The sequence below is a fragment of the Arachis ipaensis genome, chromosome B7, assembly GCF_059453495.1.
Source record: "Arachis ipaensis isolate K30076 ecotype BB chromosome B7, ASM5945349v1, whole genome shotgun sequence".
Classification (NCBI taxonomy): Eukaryota; Viridiplantae; Streptophyta; class Magnoliopsida; order Fabales; family Fabaceae; genus Arachis; species Arachis ipaensis.
The window spans coordinates 69,374,861-69,394,537 of NC_142442.1; the positions used below are offsets into that span (position 1 = coordinate 69,374,861).

General features: G+C 35.0%; 1 protein-coding gene across 2 annotated transcripts; it reads right to left on the minus strand.

Moving 5' to 3' along the window:
* Positions 1–8,214: 8,214 nt before the first annotated feature.
* On the minus strand, positions 8,215–12,138 carry LOC107608059 (phosphatidylinositol/phosphatidylcholine transfer protein SFH6-like). Of its 2 annotated transcripts, XM_016309948.3 has the most exons (11): positions 11,972–12,138; positions 11,483–11,849; positions 11,327–11,404; positions 11,145–11,246; positions 11,023–11,072; positions 10,791–10,890; positions 10,600–10,704; positions 10,347–10,466; positions 8,912–9,421; positions 8,725–8,799; positions 8,215–8,238 (listed from the first exon to the last, which is right to left on the minus strand). In XM_016309948.3, the coding sequence occupies exons 1-11, from the start codon at positions 12,136–12,138 to the stop codon at positions 8,215–8,217; spliced, it is 1,698 nt and encodes a 565-aa protein (XP_016165434.1). The 2 variants fall into 2 exon arrangements, with proteins under 2 accessions (XP_016165434.1, XP_020961599.1); XM_021105940.2 differs by having other exon boundaries at positions 11,327–11,849.
* Between the last annotated feature and the right edge of the window lie 7,539 nt (positions 12,139–19,677).

A 19,677-nucleotide genomic window follows, 5' to 3' on the forward strand; every position in this document is an offset into this window, starting at 1 on the left:
AGAATATAGAAGATGCATATGATGACTGTCTATCCTATTGGCTCATGATATCACTTGTCGGTCCGTAAATGCCAACCCGACACATCCTCCCAGATGTAGCCTTTTCTACCATGCCAGGGATATAGTGCCCTGCACACTCATGCAGCAGCTCTTCTGCTACACCAGGGATATAGTACCCTGCACACTCATGTAGTAGGGAGTCTACTACGCCAGGGATATAGGCCCCGCACACTTCATGCAGCAGAGAAGGAAATAACCATAACAAATCATGCAGCAGAACAATCTGCCACGCCGGGGATATACACCGCGCACACTTCTCAACATTCAACAAGTCATGCGACAGAAATATCTGCCACGCCGGAGATATAGGCTCCGCACACTCTCAATAATGACTAGTCATGTAGTAGAACAATCTGCCATGCCGGAGATATAGGCTCCGCACACTATCAACAACAACTGGTCATGCAGCAGAACAATCTGCCATGCCGGAGATATAGGCTCCGCACACAATCAACAATCCAATAACTTCATCCTCAAATCATCACCAGACATCACCATTTCTCATTTTAAATCACTTTCAATGATATCTACTCATGCAGCAAAGAAACCTGCTATGCCAGGGTTATAGGCCCTGCACACTTTCCTTCCATATCCATCATCAGTTCTTAATTCCATTTCAAACACATTAGTTAATAAATTTCTCAATTTGTTGTCAGTACTCACCAAGTTCGCTACTCTTCTTTCTCCTTAACCAAACTCATCATCAGTACACCAGAAGCCTAAACCTCCATTCGCTAACTTTTTATCAAATTACTAAGTTAAAATGACCTAGAACCTTCTCTATGTTTTGATATTCAAAAACGAACCAAAAGTCTTAAAAAGGTGTTACAGAAGTTTACAAGCCAAATTCTCCATCTCTAGACTCAAATCAGAAGTATCCTATAGATTCAAACCCAGTTGAAATAGTTTAGTTGAATACAATAAAAAAGAAAAACCATTTCTCTTGCAAAAACTGATTTTAAGTTTGAAATCTGTGCAACAAGACAGCAAGCTACCCTGTTCTTAGAAAATCCACCAAAAATCATATTTTCATTTGATGAATCTGAAATTTTCCAGAAATAAACTAGGTTCATAGAGCTTTAAATCAGTCAAAGTCTCATAGAAAAATCATTTTTTCTGAAGAGAGTTATACTCATTACAAGTTTACTTTCAAAAACTAGTTTTGCTGTCAAAATAGATAAGAGCTCTATTTTTAAAACAAACACAACTCCTCCCACAAAATTTATAATAGTCTGAAATTTTGGCACAAACAAGAAAATAGTCCAAGTCTTAATGTCCTTTTGGTCCCACTCAAAATTATGGTCAGGATTGGGAGATATAGGCTCGGAAAGTTGCTGGTTTGATTATGTAGCAGCAGAAAATCAGTTTTAAAGTAACAAACTTCAAAAATTTATATCTCCTAATCCAACTGTTAAACTTTAACCAAAATTTCCAGGAAATTTCTAAACATCAGAAAGATTCAAGAAAAATTAATTCCATCAAATTGTGATGGTTAGATCGTTCCCAAAAAGCATCCTAAGCTGCTGCTAGAAAATAGATTATGCAGAATTTTGCCAAACCTCAACTTTCAAAATATTTCAACCAAAATCAGACCAAAACCATACTAACTCCAAGTTATCTCATAACTCACCCTTCAATATCCTCAACCTCAAATATCAAATATATAACACTATAATTATGCTTCCACCAACCACATTCATCAATTTCCATTATCAAACCATATCCATCATTGACCAAATCCATCATAAAACTCATCAATTCAAATCCATCATAAAACTCATCAATTCCAATACTACTCAACAATCCTCAACAACCACAATAACCAACAATAAAAAATCATCAGCAATATATGTCATCAAACATTATAATCATCAATATCCTTCATTCCAAACCACCATAAACAGTGTACAATAACTCATCACCTTACATTCTCAAAATTCTCATTATTCATCAATATAAATAATCATCATCAATATTCACCTCCCAATCTCAACACCCACCAACATAACTCATCAATAATCATCATCAAACGATAAATGTATCATCATATTCAAACCCATTCAAACAACACCCAAATCATCATCAAGCATACATTTATGAACCATTAGCCATACAATCACACCATTCAACTTATCTTAGGGTCAACTAGCCTAAGTGTCCAAAAGCATTATATATTACATAAAGAAAACCGAAACCATACCTTGGCCGATTTCCAAACACACCAAACACCAAAACGAAGCCACCAAGCTTGATCCAAAGCCTCAACCAACTCCAACAAACACCAAAAACTCAATCTAACATCATATATATATACCAAATCAAAACCTAAGATACACAAAATAACTAAACACAAGGGTTTAGTGGAACCTTACTTTATCCAACGAGAGTAAGAGTAAAATCCAATAATTACCCGCTACTAGAGGTTACCTAAACAAGCAAAACCGCAAAATCTACTCAAAACCACAACCTCAAAAACGCAGAATCTAGGGCACGAAACTGGGACGTGAAGAGAGGGATCTTACCAGATTTACTTGAATAGAAACGTAGAGCTCAACGAGAGCTTCTGGTACACAGAATCGTGATCGCACACTTTTCACACAACTCTGTGCAGCTGACCAGCAAGTGCACTGGGTCGTCCAAGTAATACCTTACGTGAGTAAGGGTCGATCCCACGGAGATTGTCGGCTTGAAGCAAGCTATGGTCATCCTTGTAAATCTCAGTCAGGCATATTCAAATGGTTATGGGATTTTGATAATTGAAATATAATTAAAATAGAAAATAAGATAGAAGCACTTATGTAATTCATTGGTGGGATTTCAGATAAGCGTATGAAGATGCTTTGTTCCTTCTGAACCTCTGCTTTCCTATTGCCTTTATCCAATCATTCATACTCCCTTCCATGGCAAGTTGTATGTTGGGGGATCACCGTTGTCAATGGCTACCGTCCGTCCTCTTAGTGAAAATGGTCCAAATGCGCTGTCACCGCACGATTAATCATCTGTCGGTTCTCACTCATGTTGGAATAGGATCCATTGATCCTTTTGCGTCTGTCACTACGCCCAACACTTGCGAGTTTGAAGCTCGTCACAGTCATCCCATCCCAGATCCTACTCGGAATACCACAGACAAGGTTTAGACTTTCCGGATCTCAAGAATGGCCGCCAATAATTCTAGCCTATACCACGAAGGTTCTAATCTTAGATTAGAAACCCAAGAGATATGCACTCAAGCTATTGCAGATAGAACGGAGGTGGTTGTCAGGCACGCGTTCATAGGTGAGAATGATGATGAGTGTCACGGATCATCACATTCATCATATTGAAGTGCGAGTGAATATCTTGGAATAAGAATAAGCTTGAATTGAATAGAAAACAGTAGTACTTTTGCATTAATTTATGAGGAACAGCAGAGCTCCACACCTTAATCTATGGGGTATAGAAACTCCACTGTTGAAAATACATAAGTGAAAATAGGGTAGACATGGCCGAGTGGCCAGCCTCCCATGGAGGTTTCAGAACGTAAAAGTTACATAATGTGTTCCAGAGATGAAAATACAATAGTAAAAGGTCCTATTTATAATAAACTAGTAGCCTAGGGTTTACAAAAATAAGTAACTAATGCAGAAATCCACTTCCGGGCCCACTTGGTGCGTGCTTGGGCTGAGCATTGAAGCTTTCATATGTAGAGACTTTTCTTGGAGTTAAACGCCAACTCTGGTGCCAGTTTGGGCGTTTAACTCTAGCCTTTATGCCAGTTCTGGCGTTTAACGCCAGAATAGGGTAGAAAGTTGGCGTTTAAATGCCAGATTGCGTTATCAAAATTCGGGTAAAGTATGGACTATTATATATTGCTGGAAAGCCCAGGATGTCTACTTTCCAACGCAATTGAGAGTGCGCCAATTGGGCTTCTGTAGCTCCAGAAAATCTATTTTGAGTGCAGGGAGGACAGAATCCAACAACATCTACAGTCCTTTTTCAGCCTCTGAATCAGATTTTTGCTCAGATCCCTCAATTTCAGCCAAAAAATACCTGAAATCACAGAAAAATACACAAACTCATAGTAAAGTCCAGAAATGTGATTTTTGTTTAAAAACTAATAAAAAATAATAAAAAGTAACTAAAACATACTGAAAACTACCTAAAAACAATGTTAAAAAGCGTATAAATTATCCGCTCATCAGCTTCGCATGGCCGCAAATGGCTCGTCAATCGGAGCTTCGGATCAAAAGTTATGGCTCTCAAAAGGTGGAAGTGAATAGTAACCACTCCTTTCTCCCTCTCTTCTCTCATAACCGCGCCCCTCATTCTTTTGGGGAAGAAATGGGCTGAAAAGCTCATAATGAGCTTATATATGTTGGACCTTGGGCACGGTTTGGGTCCGATCCAATCCGTTAGCGCTTTTAGCCTGTTTTGCTCACTTTGGGCCAAAATCTTTAAGATTAGTGCCCGGTTTTCAATTCTAAATTATTTTTATCCTTTAAAAATAATAAATCAATTTTCCAAAATATTATTTTTCTCAAAATACAGTACCAGACCAGCTTAAACCGGTTCGACTGGTTCGGCTGCCGGTTCTCGGTCTTTCACAGAGGATATCTCTTTTGACTTAGAAAAATTCACTGAAACCAAATTTCACCTTTTTATTTTCAAATTAAAACTTCTAAATTTTGAATCCATGTCGGGCACTTAAAATTATTATTTTTATTAAAACGATTTTGCGTGGAAAACTCCGGTTCTTACAGTAGGGCACGCTCCCTCGGAGTGTTTCCCTCTGAAAGGAGAAGGTGGTAGGGAACTTATCCCTCGGAATTAGTCCTCCTTTTGCGCAATAGAGAGACTAATCTGGGAGTTGTCGACCGAATTTTTTGTCGGGTTTGGCACTATAATCGACATGTGATATCACAGCCAATAGGGCAGACATTCATCATGTGCATCTTCTATATGCTTGCTTGCTTTGTTTTTTTAGTTGAGTTTGTCTAATTGTATAACATGCCTACCTGCTTCTTGAACTACTTGTTGTATATGAATATTATCTGTGTTTTACTTGTTTGCATTAATTGTGATTGTCTGGTGCTGAGGAGGTTAGGTAGGCGGTGGAGATGGGATTGCATGGAGGTTAGGTTGGCGAAGGTTGTGGGATACAGCAGTGTGATTAGTATTAGTTAGAATTCCCCTAAGTTTAGATAACCCGGTTTATGGTTTAAGTTCTTTATATATTTATTTATTTTGTTTTAAGTTTGAATATCCATATGTGATGTGAAGTTCTAGGATTGCCTTCGGCGTCTCAGAGCCTTACATCTTACATCATCGGGCATTGTTACCATACTGAGAACCTCCGGTTCTCATTTCATACTTTGTTGTTGTTTTTCAGATGCAAGTCATAGTCCACCTCGGTGAGAATGCGGATATGGTGACAGAGCGGAGTATGGTTCCTCCTTGGTTTATTTCTATTTTTCTTTGTTATAGTTACTCTCACATCTTTTGTATATTTATCTTTATGGCCTTAGAGGCTTATTTGAGAGAATAGTTGTATAAGCTGTTTTTAACTCCAAAACTCTATATGTCTGTATATACTAGTCGGCTTAAACTCCGCAAGCTGCGACTAGTCCCCAATGATTATTATACTATTATATCTACATATATTCCATTCTTTTGCATCTATATCTTGTATCTTATGCATTAGCTTCGTGTGAATGTTTCGCGCTTTTGTAAATCCTGTTTTTGAGCTTAATCCTTCATCAGGCTTCTAGAATACATTATTTCCTTCTATATAAATATGTATAAGCCTTAGAATTGTCGTAGCCTTTGATTAACCTTTGCCTTATGGCTAGAGTTAAGGCTTAGAGTAATTGGGGTGTTACAGTGTACGCAACACCGTCCAAGATGTCATCGCCGGTCACTCTACGACTCTTCTTATTCTCCTCCTCCTATTTGGTTTTGAATGATTTTTTTAACTAATTTTTTATGTTTCTTTTTCCTAAATTTCGGATGATTCTTTTTATTAGTTTTGTATGATTCTTTTTTCTATGTTTTGTATGTTTTTTTCCTTAGAATTTGGATGATTCTTTTTCCTATGTTTTGTATGTTTTTTTTCTTAGGATTTGGATGATTCTTTATCTTATGTTTTGGTTTTTTTTTTGGAGTTTGGACATTTTTTTAAAAGAGAAATTAGAGTTTGCATAATAAATATTAAAAGGTGAATTAGAGTAAGAAGAGGTTGAAGATTATAGAAGGCTTCGAGAAGGGAGTTGAATCTATAGCCTTCTTTTACTTTAATGAAGTAACTCTTTAATTACAAACTTTCAATCTGAATCTGTTTGAACTCAGCAGCGAAAAATTTATGAGACAGTTTCATTTTGTCTCATGAATATTAGAAAACAGAATAAAGAAGGGAAGAGAGAAGCTGACACCATCATGTATCCTGGTTCAGTTGTCTCGTGCAATGCAACCTACATCCAGTCTCCACCACGATAGTGGTGGAATTTTCACTATAGTTAAAGTATTACATATACCAATTCCAAAGGATTGACACAATCCTTTCCCTCTTAAGTTCTAACCTAAGTTGACTTTATTATACTAATACCTAACTCTTCACTCTTAGTGCTTACCCAGCAAAGAAAGGGGTACCTCACAGGTACAAGATACAAGACACAATAATCATCCTAAAGAAATCTGAAATCACTCTAGACTTTTCACTCAGGAGTATCACTCAGCCTTTTTATCACTCTTTGGCTTTTACTTGATCTCTCTCTTTATGCTTTTTCACACTCAAGAAATTACAGAAAGATATACATTAAAAATAAATTACAATTTGTAAAATATGAAGGAGATTGTTGCTTCAGCAGCCTCTAATGCTATGTGTTGAACCTGGTTGAGCAAACACTAATCAAGTTCTTCATCTTAGCGGAATGTTTCTTTCTCTAGATAGCATTGTCCAAAACGTTGAACCCTCTCAAGAAGCTCTCAACGAAGACCTAACTCTGGTTCTTTTCTCCTTCCTCTGCAGAAAAACAAAATTTTTCTTTTTGTATCTTCTTGCATGTTGTTGAGATGCTCTCTTCTAATTCAACTCCTCGAGCTGTGAGCTACCAGCTTAGCCTTTCACTTTTATCCATTAATCCCCAATTTGGAATTTTGAAACAAATCTCTTTCTCTTGACCGAATGTCTTAGAACAACAAAGAAGAAAAATTTTTAATGGCAATCCCACATCTGAACCCTTGAGATACTACTTGGTTTCTAAGAAACAATCTTGACCTTTGATTTACAGCAGTGTGTTTCAGAAATCACTTTCTCCATATATCTCAAAATAAAGTAGCAGAGAGTTGGAGAAGGAGGGAAGAAAGTAAGATGAATGTAAAAGGAATTGAATCACCTTTAGCCTTTGACTTAGCTTGATATAGTTTGATTTGGGTGATTAGACCTCAACCTTTTTGCTTAACCCTTCTCTTTCTTTTTTCTTCGATGATTGACTTAGGAAGGAAGCATTCTCTCTCTTCTTTGAGTTCTGACCGAAATGAAAAAGTGAACGTTGCTTTGGAGGCATCAATTTGAAGAGATCAGCTTGAGAAAATTCAATTCAGGGTTGGGTTGGCTTTGATTTATTTGGCCCAGCTAAAACATCTCTTACCTTTGTTTTTCCTTGGGCTTTCTTGTTTGGACAACCCATTAGCCGATTCAATTTGCTTTTTATTGGGCTGATGCTATGTTTGCTAATTATGGCCTACATTACTTAATCAGAAATAATCAGAACTAATTGGATGATTAACCCACTAAAAAGATATTTGTCATTATCAATTTAATTTAGTTAATTTCTTAACTCAACAGAAATAATTAATAGTCATTAATTTTATATTTGTTAAAAAATAAAATTTAAATAATCGATAACTAATGACAATTAATTAATATAAAATGTAATTTAAATATATTTGTTGAATTATTATTAATTATACCCCTATTAATTCCCTAGCAGGATAAATATACATATATCTGAAGCCATGCATTTTTTATTATTTACTCCATGGTACACTGGAACTAAAATAAGTGGTAACTAAGAGTAGTATACATAGATTTATATCATGTGCAAGGTCAAACACTCCTTATATGCTTAAACAAGTGTGCTCAAAGAAGCATCTGGTTTGGCGGAACGTCTCTTTCTATCAGCACCAACAAAACTTCTTTTTCTGATAAAAAGACATAATAAAACAAAAGAAATAATTATATGCATGAGGTAACTCAGATGAATTATTATTTAGATTGCAATAAAATAAAGAATAATAATCTAAATCAGTTTATCTAATTTTTAATATCGGACACTTTACTCTTTTCGATTTCACAATATATAAGATAGTTTCTATAGTTTATCTTTATTAGACAATACAATATGTTTTAATTTGATTCATTGAATTGAAATAATTATTTTAAAATTTTATTTTAAAATTTTTTAGAGATCAATTTATTACTTTCTAAATTCTTTAAAAATTATTATGTATTTCATTCTTTCAATTAAATTAAAAGATGATTACATTGTCTAACAAAGATAAATATTAAAAATTATTTTATGTATTTTAAAATATGAGGGACTAAAAATATCCAATTTTAAAAACCGTTTGGGTAATTACTCTAATAAAATTGACTTATTAACGACATGCATGCCATTGCCAACTTACCTGAAACTTGGCTTCAACTTGACGATCAATGTAATCAAGCAACTCTTGTTGCCTCATTAACGCTTCATCCAGAGCCTATGAAAAAATCCATTCAATCCAAATTCTTAGCACAAACAAGCCTGCTCTACTGATTCTTTTGTCCTTGTATTATATATATATATATATATGTAGCAACATAGCGTTGTACCTTTTTAGTAGCACTTAACTCTGCTTCCAATGTATCCACGTTGGAGACAGCAGCATTTAAAGATTCTTCTCTGTCACGAGGCATCTCAACCTTGTCTTCAAGCTCACATGTCCTCTCCAACATGGAAGGAAGAACATTTTCCTTTGTATCTGTGGAACTTGATGGTGTAATAGGAACCTCCTTGTTTGTTGCATGAAGAGTGGACTCTAAACCACTATGATCAACATTATTATTAGATGATGATATATGGGGAAGTCTCTTGTTCAAACGGAGTGCAATTGAACGGAAGCAAGTAAATAGAGTAAACAACAACACAGTTATTAGCTCTATCCAAATCTGAGCTTCATTCCTTTCTGGAGCTCCATCTGTACCTCTACCTGTATCCCAAATTTTAGTTTGAGATGGATTTTTCGAAACTGCATCCACAAGTTTGTCCACCATTGGAATAATGCATTCATCATACCCAGACAAGTTATTTATGCCATGGCTTGACGTCCCAGCTACCTTAGCCTGGCCAAGTTAAATATTTTGGAATATGGCAAAAACCATATTAACTTATCTATCTATAATATATATTTATATAGTATATAACAGCTAAAATCAAATATTGTTATATTGTTATTGAGAGATAGATACATAATATTGTGAAGTATTGCTGTATCATTTTAATAATGAAGTTGGTATATATATTTTTTTTATTCAGTATTTTCTTCTTCCTCCTTTAATTTATATATAGTACGTAATATTAACATTTTTTCCTTTATTTATTCCTTCTAAGGTGATTAACTGATAATAGGTTACGAAAGATAAGTTAACAGTAATAATATTTATTAAAATCTAATTTAAAAGATAATTATTAAATCAATTCTAAAAAATCACAAAAAAAAAAAATCATAGGTACTAATTTGTTCCTTTGATAAGAATAATCATTGTTTTATAAAGTTCTAAACTTAAATTTATTATAAAGATAAAAAAAACTCAAACAAAAGAGAGGAAATTTAACCTTTTGTAATTCTAAAATTTCTCAACAAAAGAGTCTATTATTCTTTAAATAAAAATTACCACAAATAAATAATTAGTTAATATATGTAAGTAGTATTTTTTATTAAACACTAAGTTTTTTTAAATAACTAAACAGTAATAGTTTTAACACCAATTTTTAAATTTTTTTATTAAATAGTTTCATATTATATACAAAATCTAATTTATTTTAGTTTTGTGTAAAGCGAAGATGTAAGTTGAGTTATGCATTTAAATGAATACACAAATGCAAATGGAAAAGTATAGGTATCAAACAAGATTTTTGAACAATGTATAAATAATGTGAATTAATAAGGTTAAAAGAATAAATTTAATTAATAGCATTAAATTAGGGTGTAGTGTATTAATATAGAAAGTTATTGAAAACTTGCATTTACAATTAGTGAACACTTACTTCTTCATGAACAGGTTTCAAACTAAGGTTCGAGTAGCAGTTATTCATGGCATTTGGACAAGTTATATCTTCACCCTCTGAGCTTGATTCAACTATGGTTGTATCGTTGCCTTTTACATGCTATAAGGTTGAAGGTAAACAAAAAAAAAAGAATAATAAAAATAACTATATACAATTAAAGGGGATAGTGAGAAAGAGTTAATTAGAAAGCATGCTTCAAATCTTTTTGGATCCTCTTAGTACAACCAATTACCAATGGAGGTCGAGTTTTGGCTTTGGCATATGTAATGACTTTATCTTCACTATTTATAACCTTGACTACTTGTCTTGCCAATTGTGCTTCTCCATTGAAAATCATCTGCAATTAACTGTTAGAATAATTCCAAAAGAATAGTAAAATATTTCTCAGTGATTAAAACGTATATATATACAGCTATAAATAACCTTCAATATATCAGGGTTTCTCCAAGGGCCTTTATCTGATTTAAGGCAACCTCCATGCTCAACACAACTGCAGGTCCCCCCTAGAAATTCTGGCAATTCGCTTCATCAAGTGCACAAAATATTGAGTATTATATATATATATGTTATAAAGGATACGTAAAGAAAGAACAATATAATAATGAATTGTTAATTACAAAGATTCGAATGGAGCCAGTGAGTATAGTATATATACCTGGCATCAATTACTTCAAGTAATTTGCTCTTGTACTTGTTTCCAAGAACCTAAATATGTTTTTATAGAATTGAATCAACAAGCAGTGATCAATGAAGTCATCAGCAACTTTACAAACTTACTTGAATCTTTGAAGTTGTTTTGGGATCAAGAAAAGACTTGATAGTGTTCCATAACAGCCTAAATCCAGGGCCAGCATTTATAATAAACATTTGGCATAGTGTCTGTATCATGAACAAATTAATATAAATAATAAAGATAGTTTGAAATTCCAATAACTAGCTAGCTACTACTAGTGTGAAACCTCAGGATAATAATCAGCATCAATCTTGAGCAATCGTGTAATGAGGTCTCGTGCAGGCTTGGTAAGATTCTTAAGGCCCTGATAATTATTGAAAGTCTCATGTTTATTATGAGGATGGTAATAAGCAGTGAATGTCAGATCATAAAAGGAACATACGAGGCCGTGAACATCCAAGATGGCAGTGCTTGAATCTATGTGGGTGTTAGCAGCAATGGTGCAAGCAGGAAACTTGATTGCAAAAGCTTTCTCAAACTCGTAAACGTGATACCTGAGATATCTATCGAGAGTTGTGACTTGCATGAGTTTGTTTGGATCAACATTTCCGAGTCTCTCAATGTAAACAGGTCTTCCCTCCTTATTCACACCGTGATGGCCGTGTGGATAATACTTCACTACTTCATTTAACTCTTTGAATTCAAAATCCTCCATGATGCTATCAGCTCCAAACTCCCTTCTCCATTCCACCATATCCCTCCACATCTTCTTTGCCTTTTCAATATCAAACTTCCTTGCCTTTAGAAATCTGTAATATGTATGCATATCTAGTATGTCAAATAAATTAAATAATTATTTAAGTTCATATCTCTCTCTCTCTCTCTCTATATATATATATATATATTCATAGTAAACGTATATTTGCAGCACCTTAGCATGATGTGGTAATCATCATATTTTTGAGGAAGCAATTGGTGAATAATCAAAACTTGGCGAAAGGATTCAACGGCATGCAGCTCCGAAACCTGACGAACATCTAGAATGTTGACGGAGCTCTTTCTCTTCTTGTTGGACCTTGAAGACGCCATATTATCCATTAGAGTAGTTGTTACGTCAGATTGAGAGCTCTGATATTCACGATGATTTATTATTTATATGCATGGATCCGAATGGAATGATAATTAAAATTTATAAAATAATTGTACAAGCAACTCTATCTCGTTTGTAGGGTTTTTCTTCTTGCATTCTTTTTTGAATTTCTTGGCTTTCATTCCACTGGAAGGGGCGGGGTAGGGACTTTGTCATATTCTGAAAGGGTTTTACTCTTGTGCAAGCAAACTACTCATCACCGTTATTTTATGGGCGCCGGATAAAGACCCAAGAATTTTTTTTTTTTTAAAGACACTAATTTTACTAATTAGTACTCGGCACGTAGCATTGAGAAAACTAAAATACCGTTCATTTTTAATAATTTTTTTCTTTTACTAACTAAAATACCTGAAAGAGCCTAGCAGCGGAAACGACACAAATGTCCAACACAAAAACAATATGGAAGCACTCACAACACAATATGGCAGCAACTATAACAAGCAAATATAGCAAGTAAAGCAATAATAAGAACACACCGAGATTTTAACGTGGAAAACCCCCTCAAGGTGAGAGGTAAAAACCACGAGTCGTCCAGACCAATGAAATAGCTCCACTGTAATCAAATGAGGTACAAGAGAGTCTCAAACAAAGCACAAAAATGTGCATATAACCAGCCAAAACATCAAAGCACCAAAGCTCACAAATGAAAAGCAAGAAGATGAAATATACCCAAAAAACAGAGCTGCTGTCGAAGCCAATTTCTCCCTCTGTAGACCTCCAATTAAAATCTCCACCGTCCAGAATGAAGAACAAGATGTGAAGAATCTACAGTTCAAATTTCACGTCGATCCAACGGTGAAAGAATGAGAAACTGCCGTTCCAAAATTGCTGCTCTGTGTAAAAACGGGAAACCTAATTTCTCTCTTGCGAAGCCAATTTCTCTCACTGCAAATCTCCAATCAACATCTCCACCGACCAGAATAAAGAACAAGATGATAAGAACATGCCGTTTAAATTTCAAGCCGATCCAACGGTGAACAACTGAGAAACTGATATTTGAAATTTACTGCTTTGGGCAAAAACGGGAATTTTGTTTTTCCCCTTCTCTCTCACTTGGTGGCTACTCTCACTCACTCTCAATGACCCCAAAAATCTGAACTAGGGTTGTGGCACAATGGGTGCAAGAGACACCCTCAAAATGTTGGGCTTGGGCCTCACAAAGGAGAGAAAAACCCAACAAATCTCCCCCTTCTCGACTAGGTGGAGGCTCTCGCCATTCCGGCGATCAAACAACATGTTTCAAACTTTTCTCTTGACAATGCTTTTGTCATCATATCAGCACCATTGTCATCAGTGTGAACTTTCTCAAGTTCCAACAACTTTGAATCTAACACATCCCGTATCCAGTGATACCTAACATCAATGTGTTTAGATCTTGGATGAAAAGTAGAATTCTTGGCAAGATGAATAGCACTTTGGCTATCACACAACAATATATAACGGTCTTGCTTGAAACCAAGTGCTGCAAGAAACTTCTTCATCCACAACAACTCTTTACATGCTTTAGTTGCTGCAATAAACTCTGCCTCTGTGGTAGAAAGTGCAACACACTTTTGTAGCCTTGACTGCCATGAAATAGCTCCCCCTGCAAACTTGACCAAATAACCTGAAGTAGACTTTCGAGAATCAATATCTCCTGCCATGTCTGCATCAGTAAAGCCAACTAGCAAAGGTTTCTCACCACCAAAACTCAAACTCAAGTTAGTTGTACCTTTGAGATATCTCATAATCCATTTAACAGCATTCCAATGTTCTTTACCTGGATTAGAGAGAAAACGACTCACAGTACCAACTGCATGAGCAATGTCTGGTCTAGTACACACCATAGCATACATCAAGCTTCCAACAGCTGAGGCATAAAGAATTTCATCCATTGCTTGTTTCTCCTCATCAGTGGTTGGACACTGCTTGGTACTCAACTTAAAATGAGGAGCAAAAGAACTAGCAACACATTTGGCATCATTCATGCCAAACCTTTGAAGCACCTTCTTTATGTACTTCTCCTGTGACAAATAAAGCTTCTTGGAATCTCTATAACGAGTAATAGTCATGCCCAAAATTTGTTTGGCAGGACCCAAGTCCTTCATAGCAAAGAACTTACTCAACTGTTTCTTCAACTCATTAATCCTCAAAGCATTCTTGCCCACAATCAAAATATCATCCACATAAAGCAAAAGAATGATAAAATCATCATCAGAAAATTTTTGCACAAATACACAATGATCTGAAGTTGTCTTACGGTAACCATGCTTCCCCATAACAGATTCAAACTTCTTGTACCACTGTCTTGGAGCTTGCTTCAACCCATAAAGACTCTTCTTAAGCTTGCACACAAAATCTTCTTTTCCTTTAACAACAAAGCCCTCCGGTTGCTCCATGTAGATCTCCTTGTCTAAATCACCATGAAGAAAAGCTGTCTTCACATCCATTTGCTCAATCTCCAAATCAAGAGACGCTGCTAATCCAAGCACAGCACGAATGGATGACATCCTCACAACAGGAGAAAAAATCTCCTCATAATCAACACCTTTTCTCTGGCTAAAGCCTCTAACAACCAATCTAGCCTTATACCGAGGCTTAGAATTGTGTTCTTCATTCTTGATTCTGAATACCCATTTGTTCTTCAAAACTCGCATACCCTTCGGTAGCTTCACCAACTCATAGGTATCATTCTCAAGCAAGGACTTCATTTCTTCTTGCATAGCTTCAAGCCATTGAGCTTTGCTTTCATCTTCAACAGCCTCTCCAAAGCATTCAGGTTCTCCCCCATCAGTCAACAAAACAAACTCATGTGGAGAATACCTTGACGAAGGCTTTCTCTCTCTTGTAGACCTTCTAAGTGCATTTGCAGGAATTTCTAAAGCTGGTTCTTCATCTTGATCATCATCACCAACTTCATCAAGTATTGGATCAACTGTTCCATCTTCACCTGCACTTGTATCATGCTCATTATTTTGAGCTTCAACTCTACCATCTTCTACCATAGGTATAGAGGGAGTAATATCCAAGTCAGAAAAATCATCACTAGGCTGAACCATTGGCTTTTCCGCATTATCAACATCCTTCAATGTTTGGTCTTCAACAAAGACAACATCTCTACTCCGAATCACCTTCTTGTTAACAGGATCATAAAACCTGTAACCAAACTCATCCATGCCATAGCCAATAAAAATACATTGCCTAGTCTTTACATCAAGCTTAGATCTCTCATCTTTAGGAATATGAACAAAAGCTTTACATCCAAAGACTCTTAAATGATCATAAAAAACATCTTTACCTGACCATACCTTCTCTGGCACTTCAAATTGCAAGGGAACACATGGTGTTCGGTTCAAGACATGAACAACAGTGCTCAAAGCTTCACCCCAAAAGGATTTTGCCAATCCAGACTGTGACAATAAGCACCTAACTCTTTCAACCAATGTTCTGTTCATCCTTTCAGCCAAGCCATTCAACTGAGGAGTCTTCGGAGGAGTCTTCTGATGTCTTATACCATGCTCTTTACAATAAGCATCAAATGGACCTGAGTACTCACCACCATTGTCAGTACGAATGCATTTCAACTTCTTCCCAGTTTCTCTTTCAACAGAAGCTTGAAATTGCTTGAACACATTCAAAACTTGATCTTTGGTCTTCAAAGTGTAAACCCATAATTTCCTAGAATGATCATCAATAAAGGTTACAAAATAGATAGACCCTCCAAGTGTTCTTGTCTTCATCGGCCCACATACATCAGAATGCACCAAGTCAAGTATCTCTGACTTCCTTGAAGGTGGGTGGCTCTTGAAAGAAACCCTGTTCTGTTTCCCAGCAAAGCAATGGTTGCACTTTTGCAAAGCAACCTTACAACCAGATAAAAGATTCCTCTTGGATAACATATTCATGCCCTTCTCACTCATATGACATAATCTCTTATGCCATAAATCAGTTTCATCAACAAACTCAGCAGCATTAACAACATCTTTCACAATCTTTGCTTGAGTTAAATAAAGAGTAGAGTGTCGAGTACCTCTAGCAACAACCATGGAACCCTTGGTGAGCTTCCAACTATCACGAGAGAATGAGCTATCCAAGTCTTCATCACACAACTTACCAACAGAAAGTAAGTTCAACCGAATATCTGGAACATGCTTCACACGCTTCAAAGTCAACTTGGTACCGTTGGAGGTTTCCAAGCAAACCTGTCCAACACCGGCACATTTTGTAACACCTTGATGAGCCATTTTTACATCACCAAAATCACCAGGAGTATAGGACGTAAACAAATCCCTCCTAGATGTAACATGAATAGAAGCACCGCTATCAATCACCCAACTAGTGCTATTATCAACAAGGTTAACAGATTCAAACTCCTCAACAACAAGAAAATCATCATGAGTTACATTAACCTTGTCTTTCTTGCTACCATCATCTTTATTTGTGCTCTTATCTTTACTTGCCTTGGCTTTTTCCTTCTTTAGCTGCCAACAAAATTTCTTCACATGTCCCTTTTGACCACAATGATGACACTCAATATTCTTATACTTTCCTCGAGACTTGCTTCTACTTTGATCTCTACCTTTAGGACCTCGACTTTTGCTTCTCCCCCTAGACTCAGAAACAAGAACATCTGAATGTGTAGTCGATGTACCTTGTGACTTTCTTCTCATCTCTTCATTCAAAACACTGCTCTTGGCAAGATCCATAGAGATTACACCATCAGGAGCAGAATTGGACAACGACATTCTGAGAATTTCCCACGAGTCTGGTAAGGAGCCAAGAAGTAACAATCCTTGAACCTCTTCATCAAACTTGATACCCATGGAAGATAACTGATTCATAATTCCTTGGAAATTATTCAAGTGATCTGTCATTGATGTCCCATCTGTATACTTCAAAGCCAACAACTGCTTGATCAAAAACATCTTGTTATTCCCAGTTTTTCGAGCATACAACTGTTCAAGTTTAATCCAAAGAGTCCGAGCATGTGTCTCTCCAATAATATGGTTCAACACATTATCGTCAACCCACTGCCTAATATATCCATAGACTTGTCTATGCAACAAAGTCCAATCATCATCAGATTTATCATTAGGCTTCTCTGTACCAAAAACTGGTTGATGAAAATTCTTGACATAAAGCAAATCTTCCATTTTTGACTTCCACAAATCATAATTAGGACCATTAAGAGTGATCATCCTACTAGTATTAGTATTAGCTTCCATTGTTCACAAACTCACAAGCCCAGAAAAATACCAACAAGCTCTGATGCCAGTATGAAAGAGCCTAGCAGCGGAAACGACACAAATGTCCAACACAAAAACAATATGGAAGCACTCACAACACAATATGGCAGCAACTATAACAAGCAAATATAGCAAGTAAAGCAATAATAAGAACACACCGAGATTTTAACGTGGAAAACCCCCTCAAGGTGAGAGGTAAAAACCACGAGTCGTCCAGACCAATGAAATAGCTCCACTATAATCAAATGAGGTACAAGAGAGTCTCAAACAAAGCACAAAAATGTGCATATAACCAGCCAAAACATCAAAGCACCAAAGCTCACAAATGAAAAGCAAGAAGATGAAATATACCCAAAAAACAGAGCTGCTGTCGAAGCCAATTTCTCCCTCTGTAGACCTCCAATTAAAATCTCCACCGTCCAGAATGAAGAACAAGATGTGAAGAATCTACAGTTCAAATTTCACGTCGATCCAACGGTGAAAGAATGAGAAACTGCCGTTCCAAAATTGCTGCTCTGTGTAAAAACGGGAAACCTAATTTCTCTCTTGCGAAGCCAATTTCTCTCACTGCAAATCTCCAATCAACATCTCCACCGACCAGAATGAAGAACAAGATGATAAGAACATGCCGTTTAAATTTCAAGCCGATCCAACGGTGAACAACTGAGAAACTGATATTTGAAATTTACTGCTTTGGGCAAAAACGGGAATTTTGTTTTTCCCCTTCTCTCTCACTTGGTGGCTACTCTCACTCACTCTCAATGACCCCAAAAATCTGAACTAGGGTTGTGGCACAATGGGTGCAAGAGACACCCTCAAAATGTTGGGCTTGGGTCTCACAAAGGAGAGAAAAACCCAACAATACCAACCAACTTTTATTGAATTACACTCTAGGATCCACTACAACACCTAAACATCTGAATCCATTTATCACTTGTTACCTTAATTCACCAAAAAATGCTATTTGTACAACACTAATCAACCTTTAATCAGTCTTTAATAATATTTAATTAATTTTTTAGATATATCTATAAATTAATTTAATTTTAATATTAAAAACAAAAATTTTTTTAACTTCTTACCCACTTTATATAAAGTTAGTTATTAGAACTTTGTTTCTTTTACCTAATCTCACATAACAAATACGATTTGTTATTTTTTCTTACTTAACATTCACACTGTATTAGTGAATTTCAAACGAAACAGAACCTTCCAGCTAAAACCTCCTCTCATTATCATCGATAAAAAATATCACCACCTTCCAGCTGAAGCACCTAAAAGGTATCACCACTTTTTACACACGTGCTTAATTAATGTTAAGAAATATCATGTTCATCATTTTTAATTATATTTAAAAATAAACATACAAACTCCATTATTATTTAATTGGAACAAGTTTGATTTTATTTGATTTTATCAATAAAATTGTTACAAATAAAGTATTTTGAGTAAAGAAGCAAAAAAAAAAAAAATCTAGAGTTTAAGAGAGAAGATGTAACTAGTATGATCATAAAAATTATGTTTTTGTTTTTCAATTATAACACATCTAATAGTATGACATTATATACAAAATATTTTTAAAACACATCTAAAATCATAAAATTCTAATTTTTAAATATAAACATTTTTAAAATCGTTCGATTCTAGTTTTTAAATATAAACGTACAGAATACAATTATAAATTCGTAGAGCACAATATTGAGGATTAATTACAAGCTATGTCCATAATACAAATAGATATTATTTTTTAATTATAACACATCTAAAAATATAACACATCTAAAAATATGATATTATATATAAATTATTTTTAAAACACATCCAAAATTTAAAAGTTTAAGTAAGAATATGTAGATGATATGTTTATAAAAATTATTTTTTTTAATTATAACACCTAAAAATATGATGTTATATATAAATTATTTTTGAAACACATCCAAAATTATAAATTCTAGCATTTAAATATAAACACTAAAAATACAATTAATCTTTTGATATTTGATTTAATAAAATGCATCTAATATTTATTATTTTATCACTAGTTAGATTTTTTCGTTACTTATTTTGAACATTAACGTTTTCAAAATTATTAAAATCAATAATTAATTTAAATTTTTTAATCTTATGAATAAAAATATATCTAACATGTAATATGTAGTATTAGTTAAAATTTTTATTATTTATTTGAGCATTAGTATTTATTCATTTTAATTTCTTTACTGATGTTATTGTTTGGTGTTTTAACTAATGTTTAAAATTAGT

Bases quoted from the DNA above. Each gene is read 5' to 3' on its own strand.
- LOC107608059 (XM_021105940.2), bottom strand. From the start codon at position 12,138: ATGGATAATATGGCGTCTTCAAGGTCCAACAAGAAGAGAAAGAGCTCC. The intron at 11,073-11,144 runs GTAAGTTTGTAA...AAACATATTTAG, and splicing joins AAACAACTTCAAAGATTCAA to GTTCTTGGAAACAAGTACAA. The intron at 8,239-8,724 runs GTAAGTTGGCAA...TCTTTTTATCAG, and splicing joins AAGTTGAAGCCAAGTTTCAG to AAAAAGAAGTTTTGTTGGTG.